Source organism: Phyllopteryx taeniolatus, chromosome 10, assembly GCF_024500385.1.
Source record: "Phyllopteryx taeniolatus isolate TA_2022b chromosome 10, UOR_Ptae_1.2, whole genome shotgun sequence".
Taxonomy (NCBI): domain Eukaryota; kingdom Metazoa; phylum Chordata; class Actinopteri; order Syngnathiformes; family Syngnathidae; genus Phyllopteryx; species Phyllopteryx taeniolatus.
In genome coordinates, this window is record NC_084511.1 from 30,150,600 (window position 1) to 30,169,506 (window position 18,907).

The 18,907-nt window shown below is 48.5% G+C and overlaps 2 protein-coding genes across 4 annotated transcripts; one reads left to right on the plus strand and one right to left on the minus strand.

Moving 5' to 3' along the window:
* Positions 1-1,624: 1,624 nt before the first annotated feature.
* LOC133484803 (T-cell leukemia homeobox protein 3-like) lies at positions 1,625-6,311 on the plus strand. The gene is made up of 3 exons (XM_061787889.1): positions 1,625-2,407; positions 3,129-3,366; positions 5,308-6,311. Exons 1-3 carry the CDS (start codon positions 2,041-2,043, stop codon positions 5,495-5,497), a joined length of 795 nt encoding a protein of 264 aa, XP_061643873.1. The 5' UTR covers positions 1,625-2,040; the 3' UTR covers positions 5,498-6,311.
* Positions 6,312-8,064: 1,753 nt separating this feature from the next.
* Positions 8,065-18,293, minus strand: kcnip1a (Kv channel interacting protein 1 a). 3 transcript variants are annotated; one of them, XM_061787891.1, is made up of 8 exons: positions 18,021-18,293; positions 12,546-12,670; positions 11,935-12,004; positions 11,759-11,829; positions 11,583-11,690; positions 9,863-9,967; positions 9,360-9,422; positions 8,065-8,752 (listed from the first exon to the last, which is right to left on the minus strand). In XM_061787891.1, the coding sequence occupies exons 1-8, from the start codon at positions 18,076-18,078 to the stop codon at positions 8,705-8,707; spliced, it is 648 nt and encodes a 215-aa protein (XP_061643875.1). In that variant the 5' UTR covers positions 18,079-18,293; the 3' UTR covers positions 8,065-8,704. The 3 variants fall into 3 exon arrangements, with proteins under 3 accessions (XP_061643875.1, XP_061643874.1, XP_061643876.1); XM_061787890.1 differs by lacking the exon at positions 18,021-18,293 and adding an exon at positions 14,003-17,264; XM_061787892.1 differs by lacking the exons at positions 9,360-9,422; positions 18,021-18,293 and adding an exon at positions 14,003-17,271.
* Between the last annotated feature and the right edge of the window lie 614 nt (positions 18,294-18,907).

The following is an 18,907-nucleotide window of genomic DNA, read 5'->3' on the forward strand; positions in this document are numbered from 1 at the left end:
ACGCTTGGAATGACATTCTTCTCATTTGCGGATTATTTGCGCAAATGAGAAGCCTCCGAACAAAGTGATGACATCTTTTAATTCTCTGGCGTGGAAAGCCGCCGGTGAGCTGACATATGGCGGCGAGAGGCGGCCAATCCAATCGGTCTGCGGTCCAGATTGCCGAGCGAGCACCGCGGGCCTCGTCCCGGCTCCGATTGCTGCTTCACCGACTGTCGGGAGGCCGCTCGCTTTTTCTTTTTCCAAACGTGCAATTCGGCTTCCTTTTGGAAAATGGAAAGATTGCACATCATCGTGCTTTAAAAAAAAAAAAAACACACACACACACACACACACACCCAAAAAAAAAATCATCATCATTTTAAATAAATCATAATGGGTCAAAACGAATTTGGACCAAATCGGCCTATTCATTTGGGTTAAATGAATAACCCGAGTGACTTGGTCAAAAGCATCCAATAAATGGTTAACTTGCCCCAACAATTTGGTTCCAACACAAAGAACCGATAAAGCAGTTGGGTTAATGAAATAACCCAACTGCTTTGAGAGAGCACGAAGACGATCCAGAGTACGACCGTGCAAGGGTCGCATCAGCCGAAGCACCAAATTGCCACTTCGTCAGGTGCGCCTGCGCAACCTCATCGAGTTCAACAAATGCAAAGTCCTTTTCTGAAGATGACGATGACGCTCGCTCGGGTTTGTACTTCGCCGCCTGCGTGCGTCTTGAGAAGATTTTTCCGTCGGTGACCCAAACGGAACCTCGAATGCAAGACAGCGCCACACCGGCGCAAACTCCAACCGCGACCGTCGGCGTGCTGTTGAAGCCAAACCAGACGCGACCTTCGCAAAGTTTGTTCCGGGGCAAGCGCGATATTACAGCATCAATGTGCATGCAAAACAAAGCAACAATCATTCTCCGATCGATCGATCATTGTCAGTCGCGCTCTTAAGAATAACGCGGGCACACTGGCAACTTATTTCTCTTTCTGGTTATCTCCATGTAGTGGCCAGCGAGTGAGAAATAAAAGTGCTCCGAATCAAAAGGCATCAGTGGACAACTGCGCCAAATAGAGCCACCTTGGTGGCGTCAAGTCACGTGATCTCCGGAAAGGCCGCGCAAACGGGATTTGGGCGCAACGGCCCCTCATCCGCGCGAGCCCAAATGGCAACATGGCAACATGGCGACGGCTTGCGCGTTGGCCTGTCATTTTCCAACAAACGCCATCATCGTGACGCAAACGGAAACGGAAACGGACAAAATGAACCGTTGCCTCTATGAGGCCAAAGCAACAATAAGACGTTTTTTTGCCACCTCCAAATTCAATTCTGTGCCCGGCAATCGCTGCACTTCATGAGGTGAACCCGATGAAAGGGCAGCAAATGGGCAAACTGATCTTTGATTCGTTTAGCAATGAGCTTTTTTTTTTTTTTAGAGATGAAATCGCACGAGAAAATATTCGAAGGACTTCTCAATGTCAATGCAGTTGACACGGAATGACAGCTGATATTTGTGTCAGGCTCCACTTCATTGTCATTTGACTCGATCACCTCGTCGGCGTGTTTTGCTGTGTGAAAAGGAGGACATTTTGGAAAAAGCGGCGCGCTGCCACGTGCACGTTTCGCGTCGTCAATAAGCTCCATCGCGCGAAGCCTCAAACTGACGCGGCGGGTTTGCGCTGTCGTCGTTTGGACGGGATCTATTTCGCTCATCGTGCCGACGACCCGCATTAACGTTCAATCGGTCACGGCGGCGCCAGCCAATGAAAGGTGAGCACGAGGAGAGGAGGAGAACGCAGCTGCCAGACGCGGAGGACGAAGATGACGAGGAGGAGGAGGATGGAGCGCCGTCAAAGTTGAGCAAACGCTGAACGCCGCGAGACGGACATGGAGACTTCTCCCACTTCGACCCACTTTTGAGATCCGCGCAAAACAAGAACGAAAGGAAGGAAGGAAGGAAGGAAGAGGAAGGAAAGAAAGAAAGAAAAAAAGAAAGAAAGAAAGCAAGCAAGCAAGCTCCACTTTCAAGCGGAACCCGCCGCGATGGACCGAGCGCCGAGTCCTCCTCCGAAAGCGAGCCAGCACGAGCCCATCAGCTTCGGCATCGACCAGATCCTGGGAGCCGGCACCGAGTCCGACGGCGGGCCCGCCAGGCGACGCCACGTGAGCGGCGGGGACGCTCGCTACGGCTCGGCGAGCCCGCCCGGTTGCGGCGCGCCCTCCTACGCGGAGGCGCCGGGCCCGTACGGCGAGAGAGGGAGCGCGGGGGCCCGGGGCGTGATTCGCGTGCCCGCCCACAGACCGCCGCCGGCGCCGGGCCCGCAATCGCCGCTTCAGAGCGCCGTGCCCGGCTTCGGAGGCCTGTGCTTCCCCTGGATAGGGAACCGCTTCGCCAAGGACAGAATATCCGGTAGGCGCGATTTCGCAACATGCCGAAAGAGATGCGCGCCCGCGCGCGCGCGCGCGCTGCGATACGTGCATTATTTCAAAGAAGAAGAAACAAAAACAACAACAAAACACAACAACAACATAGTATATATATATATCTTATTTTTGGTTGGTGTTGTTCCAGCTCCTGCATTGATAGAACGCCGACGTCTGCAATTAGGGCCTCCTCCACTTCATTGTTCCAAATAAAAGGAGCAAATAGCGCGCCGCTCATGCTGGGCTATAAAACCAAAAGCAAAAATACACATTTTATATGACACAAAACGCAAATTCTGACAGCCTCGTAAGAAGATGGTGTTGTTGTTATTAATAGTTGGGCTTGTTTTTAGGCGCGGAGGAGCAATATTTGACCTGGTTAAAGCACTTCAGATCCACTATCCTTCATTTTCAAGATCCGACAAATATTATAGTATATTTATATTTTCTCGTGCACCGGAAAAAAAAACAAAAAAAAAAACGGTAAGACTTTGTCGTCAAAGTCTTGCTCTTGATTTAAGCGAAGAAAATAAAGTCGAAATGTCAGAAAAGAAAATGGGGCCTCATGAGAACAATTTAATATATATATATATATATATATATATATATATATAATTTTTGTTTTGTTTTTGTTTTGCATGTAGCTAATTTGCACCAATGATTTTGGCGTGCTCGCGCTCACCCGTGTTGGTCTCGTCCTCATCCAGCGGCTCTGGTTCCGTTCTCGGTGACGCGGCGGATAGGCCACCCGTACCAGAACCGGACGCCCCCCAAAAGGAAAAAGCCCCGCACGTCCTTCTCCAGGGTGCAGATCTGCGAGCTGGAGAAGCGCTTCCATCGCCAGAAGTACCTGGCCAGCGCCGAGAGGGCCGCCCTGGCCAAGAGCCTCAAAATGACCGACGCGCAGGTCAAGACCTGGTTCCAGAACCGCAGAACCAAGTGGAGGTCAGCTTTCTTTTGCCTTCGTTCCAAACGAACACGCGTTTCACGTGCCGACCATTTCCGGTTCGTCGACAAAAACAACATTGAACCTTGGCCTCTCGACAGACTTACTTACACGTTTCACGTCAACCTTACACACCCGAGCCATTTTCCAAAAATATATACTCTCCAAAAAAAAAAAAAATCCAAAACTCATTTCCCAATTCCCACAGTGCGTAAATGACCATATATGGTCATATCGCGCCGCAACTTGACCTGTGTTACGTCGACGCACATTTGTAAGACTCCATTTTGAAAATAAATCCTCGAACGTATATCGGAAAATATTTGCCTTGTCGAAAATAAAGATTTCCTTTTCTTGACAAATTTACAAAAAAACTAAAGTGTGAATGCGGATGACGTATGTGATTTATTTATTTCAATGTATCATTCCAAAATTTGCCAAGACAGATAGACAGACAGACAGATAGAAAGATAGATCATGAAATTGTATTTCAAAACAACAACAACGTTAACACTCATATACTCTTAACGCCAGGCACGTGCGCAGACATTTTGGGGCGGAGGTGCTCAAGCCAAATAGAAGGCGCCAACTGCCAAAATAGTTCACGCTCTTGAGAAAAAAACAGTTGTGCGGTATATTTATGCACTTAATTCTCTCATCAACGCAGTCAATAAAACAACTATTAACAAAGGAGCTGAAGGGAAGCTATACTGCCTGCAAAAAGTCTACACACCCCTGTTCAAATGGCAATAATAATAATAATAATAATAATAATAATAATAATTCATTTCAAATGTTTTTTTCCCACTTTTAGTTCATCTACAACCTGTACAAATTCATTGGAAACAAATTAAGAGGGGAAGTGAAAAATAAACAAATAGATAACATGGTTGCACAAGTGCACACACCCGCTTATAAATGTGTTCGGAATGAAGCGATCGCATTCAATCTCGTGTAAATGCGAGTCAGCGCACAGCTGCCACCATTTCAAGTGCCTCTGGTTAACCCCCAAATAAATTCAGGTGGGAGCATATGTACAATTCTTCCAGGGACTCCAATAGTTGCCCCTCAAATATCAGAACACTCTGGGTGGAATTGCTGGCAGAGAGGACAATTTGAATTCGTTTTGAAATCTATGAATGGAGGAATAAAAAGGGGGCTGCAGAAACAAGGGACCTTTTTTTTATTCGTGCAGGGCAAAAGGGGCGCGCGCGTGCTCGAGCACCACTCGGGCTCGATGTGTGCACGTGGCTGCTTAACTGTGTTGGGAAGATGACTGGAAGTGTATTTGTTTACAATTGCGAGTTAGCCTTCAAAGTAGTAGAACTAATTACATTTGATGTCATTTTGATGACTTGCAGCAACGGGACCCTTGGATGGTTCCTCGAAAAAAAAAAAAAAGTGGATTCAAACCATACAGCATTATTTTGGAATTAAACACATATTTGTTTTTTTTTACACAAATAATCAACTGAACACAAAACATGATGAATTGTAAATACAAAAGAACAAATGCAATTGTTGCATTATATCATGTTGACCTAATGACAAGTGTGCACAATTTGGACAATGAATGTCGCTTCATATGTGACAACAAGAATTAGTCCATGTTCCATGAAAAAAAATCCCAAAAGTTCTAAATGAATAGCTTGCACCACAAGGTGGCGCTTCAAGGTTTCGATTTGGGGGGGGGGGGGGGAAAGCGAGAGCCAATCACAAGCGTCGGCTTTACAAGGAGGAATTGAGACGGAAAAAGAAATGTGAGCTTTTTCAAATGTAACTCAAATTTCCAAAAGTCATCGCATGGCACATTTTGTCATGGATAAACGATGACATCCCTTTTGTGATGACGTAGCACAATCTCGTGTCATTGCGACATAGTCCTAATCCCGCATCCCGTCGCTTGTGGGTTTTTTGTCGGGTTTGCCGACGTCACGCAGGAGGCAGACCGCCGAGGAGCGGGAGGCGGAGCGCCAGCAGGCCAACCGGCTGATCCTGCAGCTGCAGCAGTCCGCCCTGCACAAGTCGCTGCAGGGCGACTCGGGCGCGTCCGACCCGCTGTGCGCGCACAACTCCTCGCTCTACGCCCTGCAGAACCTGCAGCCCTGGGCCGACGACGGCAGGGAATAGACGCCCGACGCCCGAATCGATGAGGCCTCGTCTGCTCTTCCCAATCGGATGACGTCGTGGCGATATCACAATAAATGTGCCATTGAACTTTGCTGTGTGGGAAATTGCAAGAAAAAGCGGCGAGCGGACGACATTTGAGTGGTGAAATTGGATCTTGGCACACTTTTGGGGTGAGTGACGTCAAGCACGGAGCAAAGTTGGGACGACATTTTGCACCCTGAGACGTTTTCCCATCCCGCCCGAAAATAAAAGAGCCCCTCAAAGAGTCATTCCATCACATAGTTATTGTTTTTCTATCTGCTCGTATTATCGTGTTTATTACAATTAACGGGAAATCGAGTGTCAATCGAAGCCTTTGACTGTAGGCTCATTTATGAAAAGGTTAACAGCAAGCAAGGTGGACGCGCGCTCCAAAATGGCGTGCGCCCTTGCTGAAGCAAACAAAACTTTCATTGATATATATATATTTTTATGGTGATGCGGCGCTTCAAGCCCATTTGGTTACAGCCCACCAACACAATCGCGTGCACATGTGACATTTGCTGCACACAAAATGTCGCACAACAAATTCAATGGAAGAAAATGAGCAGAGACGAGACTTGATGCTAATGAAGGTGATGCATGGTCAATGTTTATTTGTCCTCGTAAGGACGTGAATATGTTTGGTGTGTGGGCCACAAAAGGATGTACAGTGTTCTTTCTTTTTTTGGGGGGGGGGTACTTTTATTGTGTGAATAAGAATAATTATACAATGTTTTTGTGACCATATTCTTCATAAAAAGGTTTGAAGACGTGACAAAAAGAAGCAGTACTGTCGCAATTGTTTCTTAAGAGGGTTACTGACGAATATTTCCATTTTTATAGACGAATTCAATGCACACAAGTTGATTGCGACAGTTTTTGTTTGCGACGTGATGATTCCGTTTCTCGGGAGAGCACAAAAATCCTGTTGGGGTGTCAGGGCAGGTGGTTGTGACAATAGGCCTCCGTCGGGCACATATCTTGACATTGAAGGTTCAGGCCGGAGTCTGACGCCTCCATCGGACGACAGGATTTTGGCCCGATTAGCTATCGCGTCCGATTCCCCAGATCGGGAACGACAAAACTTCTCCAAGTGTGACATAGTCCGCCACCAACGATTTGGCAAAAAGAAAAGTCGAGCGTGTTTGATTTTTTTGGGGGGGATATCTTCCGTGTCGTGTGACAGATCAACGCACCTCGACATTGACCAATAGGATTGCGTATTGTGACCGGCGCTCCGCCTCCCGTGCTTGCCGTTATCAACATACTTGCACGCCGTTGTCAACATTTATTCGCGCACACAATGTTTACCGAAGCTTTCCAGCATGATTGGACAGAACGCCGCCTTGTTGACATACAACCGTTAGTGCTATCGCTAGCTTGCGAGGCTACATAACGTTTTGTTGCCTGCTTGCGAGCCGTACGCTGTTAAAAGTACGTGAACAGACCTCAAGAAAATCCTCGAATGAACGTCCAGTGACGAACACCACACGTTTTTCCCCTTTTTGTTCTTTTCCCCCCGCCCCCACGCAATATATTAGCGCGGCACGCCGTTGTTGTTGTTGTCGCCGTGACAACGAGTGTATCCGGTCGCGTAGACGGGCGACACGTTTTCTGGTTCCGCCTCTCCGACAGTGTTTGATTTGACAAGCTAAAGCCCAGTGATCGTAAAAAACGGGATGGGGTGCTATGGCGATACACGTCGTGTCGTGTCGCCAGCGTCTGCCCGAGATACGGCGCGATTCGATGCCGGTCGTCTGGCGTGGTGCAATCGGGAAAGACCTCATTTCTGATCCAGGCGTTACTTGTTCACTGCTCTAAGCGGCCTTGAACTCCTCGACCGATTGCGCCCGACGCTCGCTCATATTAGATCAAACCGGTTAAGATCATTGAGTCGCACATCGGCAAAGTACCGAGGCATCGTTAAACTGCGAGGGAGAAGACCGAGATGGGGGGGGGGAAAAGGAGGGAATCATTTAGGGGCCGCCAGACACTCTCCAGCTGCCGTAGCAACTCTTCTGGCGTTAAACATCCTTAACTGGGAAAATGGAGTCATCTGGGAGTTCAGAACAATGATCGTATAGCAGACACTTTCAAAAACAAAACAAAAAGACAATCCAAGAGAAGTTTGGACGGAACTGCACATGGTCAAAGCTTGCTTTTCCCAACGATACCAAAATAATCATACTTAAGCCCTTACCATCATTCTGTGTTTTGATTATGATGCCGTGAAAAGCGTGTAAGCGTCGTATTGTTGCTGGGAAACCCATCACGAAAAGTCCAGTTCCCGATTTTGGTGGGATATCCGATTCAATTCCAGTGTGAATACAGCGAACTGTGAGAAAACATCCAGCGGGCGTTCAAATGAAGTCCTTCAACAAAATGGCTTCTGAAATAACTAAGCAGTCGGATCTTTTTGCTCCAAAAGTCACCTTTTTTTTTAACGCCCTCACAGTGAAAGTTTTGGTCAACGATGTCGCAAAGTCCAATGGAAAAAGGTTCTTCCTTGTCACACGCTACGCACATAATATGAACATACATACATGCGCCAACAAATGTGCTTTTAATATTCAGGCAAAGCAAAAGTTCACATCAGGACACACATGCACGTTCCCGGGTTTTGCGTGCGCCGGTAAAAGCCCCAAAGTTCACGCCCTCCCCACGACAGGCCGCGCAAGCGGAAACGCACGGATTACAATTCCAACTCGGAGACGGAAAGACACAAAGCGGCAGCGAGGACGCTTTACGCACGCAGAAACAACAAATAGAACACCGAATTCAATATTGTCACAACGTTGAGACTCTAACAGACGCCAGCGGGACACAAACTTGCTCACGAGATGCCGTCTCCTGAAATCGGGTGAACCTTGACCCCTCAGAGTGCGACAATGGATCCGCCTCCTTGCATGCATTCCAATATTGCTCTTGTTTTTGGTTTTTGTAGGACCGACATTTTCCGCCGCTTGTGCGCGCAAGCAAAAGTCAGAGACACGATTATTTTACACAAAACGCACACGCTTAACGACAAAGAAACGGGAACACGCAACGTCGGCCAAAGTCTGCAGGACGTTTTCCAGGACCGGCGACGGCGCTTGGACAAAACTCCGTCCGAACAGTTTGGAGACAGTGTCTTGAAAGTCTGCTTTTTCTTTTTCTTCTCCAGGGCCCTCACTCGCACGATGACGTCTAGATGACGTTTTCAAACAGTTGAAGAGACCTCATGATGTTTTCATCCTGTGTGAGGGAGGGAAGAGCACACTTGACGAGTCGTTTAGTTTACTGGCCACTAGAGGGCAGTGTGTCCAATGGGAAATTCCATGCAGTCAAATCAACTGGCAACGCAAAGGAAATCTCTAGCAAGATACAATCATAGCAACTGCAAAGGATTGGATGGTTATTCTACAGGACACTTCATTAGGTACACCGGTAGAATGAGACCCAATACAAGAACGAACTGCCTTTGCAAATATGAGAACTAAATGACAGTTTAGTAAATGTTCATTTAGCAGACGAAGAAATAATGATTAAAAAAAATAACAAAATCCAATAAAAGTATGCCTCCTGAACGTTTGTGCCTGCCCCCTCGAGTATGCGTTCCCCTGACGGGAATGTGCGTTATCCGAAGGCAAGGCCCAGGTGTTCTGATGACGTGCAAGATGGCCGCCCGGTGACAGTGAGCGAGCGCGCGTGAAAGGCGCACGCTGACAATGAAGCAGCCAAATACAATTCTGCCATGTGAACGTATTACTCGCACCTGCGCTCGAGTGCAGCCGACGACAACAACAACAACTTTTAGCGCGTGAGCGAGATTGTCCGAGACGAGACGTCGATTGTACGGTACCTCTTGACAAGAATAGATGAATTCGTCAATGGTCACCACACCGTCTCTGTTTTTGTCCATTTTCTGCGGAGAAGAGCACAAACTTGGCTTTGTAGCATGATTACTAGCGCCACTAGGTGGCACCGTGTGAACGTCAATCCACCTTTTACACTGTGCTCAGCGCATTTGTGTCATTCTGTGCATTGAGCTCAGAAGGGGGAGGGTCACTCTGCGGCCGTCAATCATTGAATGGACATGGGGGGCGTTCTGCAGCGTTACTGCTTTGACCTGGGTTTCCATGAGTACATTTTGAAGAGGCCCAATTTTGACAGCATTCGAAACCTTTTCTCGCTCACTCACAGCGAGAACCAAAAACCTGAGCGATCCTGTATAATAGTCCGTCGTCATCGGTGGTTCTCTCCCAGCGCCTTCCTCCTTCCTCCTTCCTCCTTCCTCCTCCCTCTGCCGTTGTTGCTCACATTTAGAGAAAAGTTTTTTTGTGTCCGGAGCAGTTTTCTCGTTACCTGAAAGAAGGCATCCACGTGCTGCTTGTGTGCGTCGGTTTTCAAGGCGGGGTAAGTGTACTTGCCCATCATGTCATAAATGGCTCTGACGATGTCCGTCATCTCCTGTTAAAAGCCACGCAAAGAAAGACAAACGCAGCAAATACGATATCAAGTCCGTGTTGAACCGGACACTCGACGAGGCGCACATCCGCAATCTCTTGAGCTCCGATTCAAGAGCTGCACCAGAATGTTAGCTTTTTTGTTGAAGAGGAAATCATGCTCAGCGTAGATGGATGGGTACGAATTCAACAATTAAAAAGTATATTGTCCTTGTTCCACACGTTGCTTTGTTCCTCCCGTTTTAAACTTGTAAACCTCGGGCGCCCATCTCATTAGTTTGGCTGAATTGGACTTTAAGGGGGAGGCCCGAGTTGACTTGCGACAAGATCGAAAATCGGAACATTTGCAACAAAGCACATTGAATCGCACGCACGTGATGAGATGTGCAATCACGATGAAGCAAAACGTGTTGCGTTCGCTGCTTTGGGTTGTCGTCGGTGGCGGCGCGGCGGCGGACTGGCCTGACTTGTGCGCAGGGTTCAGTTCCCACTCAGCGACGGTGCAAATGTGAGCGCGGACGCTCATCTGACGCTACACCGAGCGTGTCCAAACCACGGCCCTGGGGCCATTTGCGGCCCGCGGTCCACTTTTGTATGCAAGTACTAAAAATAACATTTGACACGGCCCGCAATGCTCGTGTTCAAAAAAAAAAGAAGGGCTGACGTGGGCGGCGTGAGAAGTGCGGGTGTCGAGAAAAGCACATCCCGATGTGCTACGACTAATAAATTGGCAATACAAACAAACAAAAATAAAACAACAGGTAGGCTTAAAGTTATACACAGCACAACAAAAATCTAAAGAAAAACAAATTAATTGGGGGGCTGACTGAAACTAGTTGAAAATAAGCAAATTATGGCTATTTGCAGTTTGGGGTTTTGGGCAGTTTCGTTTCGGCAGTGGGTAAATAAATGTGTGGAAAATATTATATGTTAACGCTGAAAAATGACAATTTACTGCCAGTGAGACAGACTTCAAAAAAAAAACAACAACAAAAAAACTAACGTGGTTTAGTCACTGCAGGCAATTTTGAAAAAAAAAGAGCCCAAAAATATTCTTACCTATTCAAGGTTACTCCCAGTTTGGAGTTCTGTTGCTGTGATTGTTCGCCATGTGTGCAACTGTACGCTGCACATTGTGCAGCCGTTCTCGTTATTTTGGTTTCCGACCGTGCCGTCCACAACCGCGTAACGTGCCGACACTTTGCCCCCACTAGCTTAGCGACATGGAATGCGCTGACACTTTGCCCCCCGCTAGCTCAGCGACATGGAATGCGCTGACACTTTGCCCCCGCTAGCTCAGCGCCGCCGTCGGCGCTCGACTCGCTTACTTACGATTTCCGTTTTTTCGGCGTTCTGCTTTTCACGTGGCGTCGTCGCTAACTTGAGAAGGTTTTAAAAGTAACCAGCCCATTTTTAAAATGTAGAGAGTAAAATGCACAGATATTTGTGTTTAAAAAGTAAGGAGTAAAAGTTAAAAGTCGCCAGAAAAATAAATACTCAAGTAAAGTACAGATACCTGAAAAAATGTACCTAAGGACATTAACGAAGTACTTTGTTACTTCGCCAACTCTGGCTTTTCTGTACGTGGCCCTCAGAGGAAGCAGTTTGAAAGCACCCACCTCTTTGTTGATGTATCCGTCTCGGTTGATGTCGTAGAGGTTGAAGGTCCACCGGAGCTTCTCTGTGATGGAGCCCCTCAGCAGGATGGACAGAGCTGTTACGAAGTCCTGATGGAGGACAAAGCAGCTTCTTCACACACGCCGAAAATCACACCAAGCAAACGCTTCGCATTCACCTCAAACTTGATGGTGCCCGATTGTGCCGTGTCAAAGGCGTTAAACAGGTAGTGCGCGTAGGTGCTGGCGTCTGCAGGGGGCGACACGAGAACACAACAACGCGCTCGTTGTCATTGCGCCGATATACCGCACGCTGACCAAACGACGATAGCGGCGGACGACGGAGAACATCGACCTCCGTGCGGGAAAAACTGGGAGTAAATTTGCTTGAACGTTTCCTCATTGACAATTCCACTTGGGCACTCCTGTGAAAAAACAAACAGAAGCAAAACACAGCAAATGATGCCACCTTACCCAAATATGGCAAATGGAAATAAATGGCTGCCGTTTGTAGTTACAATCAGATTGTTTACCGAAACGATATCGTGCTTTTCATAACCGTTTTGCAAAGAGACGATTGCTTACTGCAATACAACCGATTGTGCGGAAATGCGTCACGCAGGGAGAGAAATACACAAGTAGCCTCCGGCTACGAAGATGATGCGACTTGCATTTCTGAGGAATCGTTCACAATTCGAGGGTTTTGGATCCCGTGCGATATGCTCTCATCGTGTCCGTCAGGGAACTGTCGCCGGTCGCAGCACGAGGTACACCCTTACAATCCGATCCGAGCGAACGATCGGGCTCGTCGGACACCATCGCACGGGGTTCATTTGACAATCTTTATGATTGGAGTCGACCGCATCATACTGACAGGTGTTCCTAATATTTTGCCCCTGACGCCCCCCCCCCCCCAAAAAAAAATGACCCGGTGTACCTAACGAATGGTACAAGTCAACAACGTACGTTCTTGAAGCCCCTGTACAGCACTTGGAGTTCTCGTTTGGTGAAGTTGGTCTGCGCCTGCAGCTGATCGAGGCCCTCGGGTCGGTGGCACACCAGGGTCATCTCCAGGTCGTCGTCGGCATTGTCTGGCGACGCACAAACAACGGGAAGGAGATGACGCAGCCTCATGTACAGCCTATTCCGGCTGACCCTTTCCGGGCGAGAGGTCATGAATGATATAATACCATTAATCAAAAAATGCAATGTGTTTGTTTTAATCAAGAAAATAGCATGCTATATACTTTAGAACACATTTCCTGATAACGTATTAAAATAGAATGGAACAAATGAAACAGTTTGCACATCATGATGAATTCATTGTGGCTTTTTTGGTGTGCCCGACTTGGCCACCGGGGGCAGTATATTACAGTCTCACAACGACTGTCGGTGACTCCGTAAACTGCAGTAGTATTCGATAAAGGACAAATAGGAGAGTATCGTTGTACTGTCGGTCTACATGTGTTGATGGACCATGTATGTTCACCGCTGAAAGCATTGAATCGCTCGAAGGTCCCAAGAGGTCAAAGTTCATCGTAGACTTTTTTTAGACAATTTCATTGGCTGACAAACGAGCTTGATTGCGGGTCACCGCAGCATGCTGATTTGAGCGTTTCAAATGCGGCTCCGAAAGGTCACCGGAGAGAGTTTTTAATCACGTCGCTGAAATCGATGGCGCCGCATCGTCTTGGAATATAATACGCGATCAAATCGAGTCAGGGAAAAGACGCAATCCGAGGGGACGTGTCCGAAAGCCAAGCGTGCCAGTGTGTGTGCGCGCGCGCGCGCGTGTGTGTGACTCCATGCGTCCTCGATCATCATTCGTGACTTTTTTTCTCGTTCGTGATACACATAACAGATTTGAAATAAAAACATTCAATGAAATGAAGAAAACTCTGATTTCATTTAAAGGATGGTATGATTGGTCTATCCAGAACAATGGACAACTGATCTTTACAGTATCCGAAATACAGTCGATGTGTCGGTATATTACAAGATTTTGTTATTTTTGAATATTGAGATCGGAGAAAGAAAAAGAAACGGAAACACACATTGAATTTGGTTTTGGTTTTTTTTCAACCTGCCTCATTTCAACGCACTCGCCAAACACGCCATGAAAAAAACCCTTGCAGCAAAAGTGTCTTTGCGTATCCGAAAAAAAGTCCATATTTGGACTTTTGCGGTTGTTAGTTGACATTGGCGTGAAAAGAGCTGCTAAATAATGAACACATTTTTAGATGCAGTGTATATATTTATGATCTGATCCTCAGCGGACATGACGTTACGTAAAGGAGGTCAAGCAAGAAAAGTGGCAAGATTGCAATGATTCTTCACCGCCGTCGTATCAGGAAAGAACGCGCAAACTGCGTCGTGAGAAAGTTTCAAGAGGGAACTTTGTCCAGGCTCGATCAGAGACTCACCGTCCGCAGAGATGAGGCCCAAGAGGTGCAACATCTTGACCAGGGCACAGCACAGCACAATGGCGGCGGCGACGGCTCGCAAACTCTTCTCAGCCTGCTCCTCGCTCTCCGCCATCTTCAGTCACCGTCTGTCGAGCTCTCGACTTCCCGCTGGCTGCACCCAACGTCTTTCGGACTCTGACTGGCCGGGGCATCTCGCGCGCTCTTATGCCGACCTTGTTTCTACCCTGGCGAATGGCCCCCCTCCTCCCCTCTCTGCGTTTCAGTCCGCGTGTCCTTCGCGCTTTGGGACAAACTGTAACAATAACAAAGTCACCTCGCGCTGGCCAGCGCTTGTTGATAACTCGTCCCCATTAGGATTTAGGATTCCATAAGGATTTATCCGGCCTGACCCGAACAACGGGAGGCTGAATTTGCTGCGCCCTAACCAGGAAGCACAATGACAACATCGGGGCCACTGATGGCGTGGTGGTGCCCTGCGACTGACCGGCGACCAGTTCAGGGCGTAGTCCCCCTTTCGCCCGAGGTCACCTGGGACAGGCTCCAGCGCCTTGAAATTGGATAGACAACATCGCCCCCTGCTGAGTGGGCTGCGGTGTAAGTAAAGTCGACTTCGTTCCATTGTGCGCTGTACAACGACACAACCTGCTATGACCACTACGTTCCGGTAGAGGGCGCCAGCAACCAACAAAAGCGTACAAACTTGTACATTCAGCCTGAACGTCTTCTGCAAAACAATCAATGCTTCAATGAAATGAAATAATGCACTTGATTTTTGGTTGTGGTAAACGGATGCCATTTTCTGCTCTTTTTCTTGGAAATAATCAATGAATATGTGTTATTTGAACCCATTTTCGAATGAATTCAATTCAAAGGATTTTCTTTTGTTTCTTTGCATCACAGTTTTTCCAGGACATCAAACTCAGTCAACTTGTTGAGTTAGCTGAGCGACTGAAACCCCCAACAACTCTTACTGCTTTTGAAATATTTTCTCGGAAAAAAAATAAAATCACACGAGCAATGAGTCTGCCTTCGCCGCACAAACATCAAAGTGCCACCCCCACAGAATGGCGCCCATATCGCCCATATCACAAAGCGCCCCTGCGGGCACTGGTCGGGAATCTGCGTGGAAGGCCGCTACAGCGCCGGTGCAGAAAAGATTTATTTTGTATTTGTATTTGTATTTTTAAGATTTTGTATTTTTGTTTTCTGTTGCCTCAATAAAGGTTGAGAAACACCACCAGCAGATGGACCCACTTGAGCGAGTTGATGTGCAGTCGACAGGGGGCGCTGTGGCGGGCGTGCGGCACTTGACTTCATTTCAAGCGGCTGCGCCGTCGACGGTTTAATGTCGCATCATTGAATTTGATAAGCATTCAAAGCATGCTCGTAGCTTTTTAATAAGGACGTTAAATGAATTCAGCGTTTGGGGGATCCAATCGTCTTCTGTCTCTTGTTGTGTCCAATCTGCAGCATCTCTCTTTCTGAGCCGAAGGAAACAGTGGCATTGCTCGGCTGCCAACGGGGCAAAAGAATACACCAGTGTGTGAATCAAATTTCAGCAAACCTTTTCCACAGGCCTCTTCCCTTCCTTTCTAGATCCCACTTCCAGAAGGGACTTGAAAACAAACAAAACCCAAAGCTGCTCCACCGTTTGCCGCGAAAGAAACGAGCGAGCAGCTGTTGAGTTGACACTGTGACTGCAATTCTTTTGGTGTGGCACAGGAAAGCGCGCCCGTCACTTCCTCCGCACACATCTCCTTCTTTTCCCCATCGTCGTTCCATTCGGCCGACCAAACTTTCCGCTTGCGTCTGATGCCGTCCGCGTCGTGCGCGGCACGAAGTTTGGTCGACGCTCGCGCGGCTTTCGAAACAACGACGGCCCGCAAAAGCTGCAAACGCAATAACGATTTGAGGATCTCGTCCCCAGTTTGGCAAATTGAACCGAAGGCGATTTGCAAGGGAGCCGCTGAAATGGCACACGCTGTACTTTCGGGTGTAATTCAAGGCCGAAAAAGAAATCACGTGCATCGCGACTCGATGATCTTTGCGATCCGCCCTTGCGAGCGGAACGGCGAATGCTGACTCCGCACACCTTCAAACCCCGTTAACAGAGAGCGTATCGTGCCTCCAAGCAGATAATTAGCACCGATTCCCCAGCGACTCGGAATTTTCCATTTCTGAAGGCCCGGGGCGCTCAGCAATTTTCCATAATGCATGTAGGCTTGTACTTTTGATATTATTTGATATTATCACAGCAAGCACTTGCATATCTAGTTTTGTTTTGCAAAATCCCTTTCGATTGTGAACAATAAATACGATCGCTACAGCTTTGCGATCTGGTCATTGCGTTTTCGTTTGTCGATGTGGTCTGAGACCGTTCGGCGGCCTCGGTAGACGTTTTGAGGCAATAATTGGGCTTTTGCGGACGGAGTTCGCGGAACGGAAGCCGAACGACGGCCTGGCGCTGGCGTTGTCGAGCGAGAGGAAAGGCGGAAAGGGTTGCGAAGGGATGGAAAGGGCGCGGTGAAGTGGGAGCGAGCGCGGCCCGTGAAGAGAGAGTTGAAAGGTCAAGCAGGAAAACGCGAAGATGCAGGAAAGTGTGACAGAAGAAGAACAACACGACAAAATGACAGAGGAGACGAGACGTGTCGCAACGCAGATGGCGGACGAGAAGCAGGTGGAGGAAAACGCTTTGGTCAGAGACGGGCGGGAACGACGAGACGCAGCTCGGCGATCGCCGACGCGGAGGATCCGTCACGGAGGAATCTAATCTGGCGATATCACAGCTGTGTCGCGTTTGTCGGAAAAGCCGGATAACAAGTCGGCGTCTCCGGACACAAACAACCTTGATGTAAACAGCCAGCAGCTTCTCGATGCATTTCAGACTCACGGACAAGCTAACGAGCTAGTTGGTTAGCATCGTGGGACTTTCTGCCGTTAGCTGAGGGCCGCGGCTAACCAATTGTTAGCACCGGCACGGATGAAGACTTACTTTCCTGAAAGACGTTTCGATGCCCGCGATCCGGCACCTTCTTTCCCCGGTGTCGCTTCGCTTTGAGTTTGCGCCACGTGTCACGCAGGCACGCTAATGGCGGCAGCGACCGGCGCAAGCAAGGTCGCGCAGAAAATAGCAAGCGGCACTTCAGTAAGACGGACAATCGCTATATGACCAAAGTGGAACGGATCGGGTAGCGAGCCACAACGGGCAAATTTTTGATTGTATTTAAGTGAAGAATGATAGTTTAGGTGGTTATTTATTTTCACTTATTTTCTGGCCGTTTTATATTGAATTCAACGCCGATACGATTTCCCAATGCACCTCGGATGCGCCATACGCGCCGCCATCTTCCATCCCTAACATATATATATATATATATATATATATATATATTATGTGTGTGTGGATTTGACAAGGCGCAACAGATTCTGTGCAGACAACAGGTCTTCTTCCCTTTCCAGCATGACGTCATCGGCACACAGACAGGAACAGCCCACCCATCTCATCTCGTCGAGCAGCCCCGAACCGAGCGCTCCGGAACTGACATTTTTTGTTGCCATGGCGACGGTGCTTCCAAGGTAACCGCAAGACGGAAAAGTGGCGCGTGTGAGCAGAGTGACAAATACCTTCGACGCGCGCGCGTTTACCGTCTGGCCGTCACGTGACACGATCAACACATGCACGGGCGCGCGCGCACAATGCACAATGCACAATGCGCACTCTCTAGTTATCAAACTTTACGGCATGATAGAAGAGACAGTTTCTCATTTGTTGGTCTATTCTGGATGAGCACGCACGCGTTCACATTCCGGCAGCAGCAAACCAATCGAAGCATCTGTTGTTATTCATCCGAACAATTGCGCACTCGCGCACGCGCACGCGCACGTGTCTAAACTTGCACGTCTGCAATTCAACGACGCTCGAGTGTCCATTTGTCAAATTTGCACTGACGAAGCACGGAAAATCCTCCAAGTGCACGTGGACTTTTTTCAAAGGTGCGCGCGCGAGGCCCCTCACCCCTGGACGGCCTCCTCGTCCTGGTCTGCATGGTCAGCGTGCCCACCACGGCCCCCATGTTTGCAACGTCGTCGTGGAAACCGGCGCGTCTGTCCGTGCGCTGACGTGTGGAAGTGTTTCGTCACGTGTTCGCGCGACTAAAGTGCGCGCGAGGACGCGCGCGCATCCAAAAGGCTCGTACTCCCTCGCCCTCTCATCCTCTCGCCCCTTTTTTCTGTCTCCTCTTCCGCTTGTTGGCTGCACTCGGCACAAACCCTCTTCGGAACAGCCCTCCTCCCCGCGCTCCTCCTCTTTTTGCTCTCTCCCCACTTTTCTCGCTCTCCCGCATCCTATTGGGGGTCTCTCTCCCCCTCTCAACCCTAGCCTCCCCAATGACGAAATCATCGGCGAATCGTATCATTGCAACATTCCACGAATCAGCGGTTGCAGATGACTTGATGATCGTAACTCCTGGTGTATAATACGCTCTCGAGTATAATATGCAGCGCCAAAATCGGGAATTCCCTTCTACAAATGCATCTGGATCACATATGTAAGACTTGAGAGTGCGAATGCTACTTGAACATTTCCCTAGTCCTAGCCCCCCCTCGGTCTGCTGTCGTCAGCGGGGGGCGGGGGGCGCTGACTGAATATTTTCCCAAACAAGAACAGTCCCAAAACAATTTGGACGGAACACTTTTCACTTTTGGGCCTGGCTTGATCAAAAGTCAAGGCCCCCCCAGAAAAAGCCACATCCATCCGTCAAGGTGCCCGTTCACGCCGTCCATCATGCAGCCACAGTGGGAAAAAGATTAGCGCTCAAGGTAGCAAGAAAGCAAGGAAGGATGGAAGAAAGGAAGATCGTCAGGCAGCCAGACAGCAAAAGACAGGAGGAGCTTAGAGGCCAA

Bases quoted from the DNA above. Each gene is read 5' to 3' on its own strand.
- LOC133484803 (XM_061787889.1), top strand. From the start codon at position 2,041: ATGGACCGAGCGCCGAGTCCTCCTCCGAAAGCGAGCCAGCACGAGCCC. The intron at 2,408-3,128 runs GTAGGCGCGATT...GTCCTCATCCAG, and splicing joins CGCCAAGGACAGAATATCCG to CGGCTCTGGTTCCGTTCTCG. The intron at 3,367-5,307 runs GTCAGCTTTCTT...GACGTCACGCAG, and splicing joins AACCGCAGAACCAAGTGGAG to GAGGCAGACCGCCGAGGAGC.
- kcnip1a (XM_061787890.1), bottom strand. From the start codon at position 14,117: ATGGCGGAGAGCGAGGAGCAGGCTGAGAAGAGTTTGCGAGCCGTCGCC. The intron at 12,005-12,545 runs GTACGTTGTTGA...GTTTTTTCACAG, and splicing joins TGTACAGGGGCTTCAAGAAC to GAGTGCCCAAGTGGAATTGT. The intron at 8,753-9,359 runs GTACCGTACAAT...TCCCTCACACAG, and splicing joins TCATCTATTCTTGTCAAGAG to GATGAAAACATCATGAGGTC.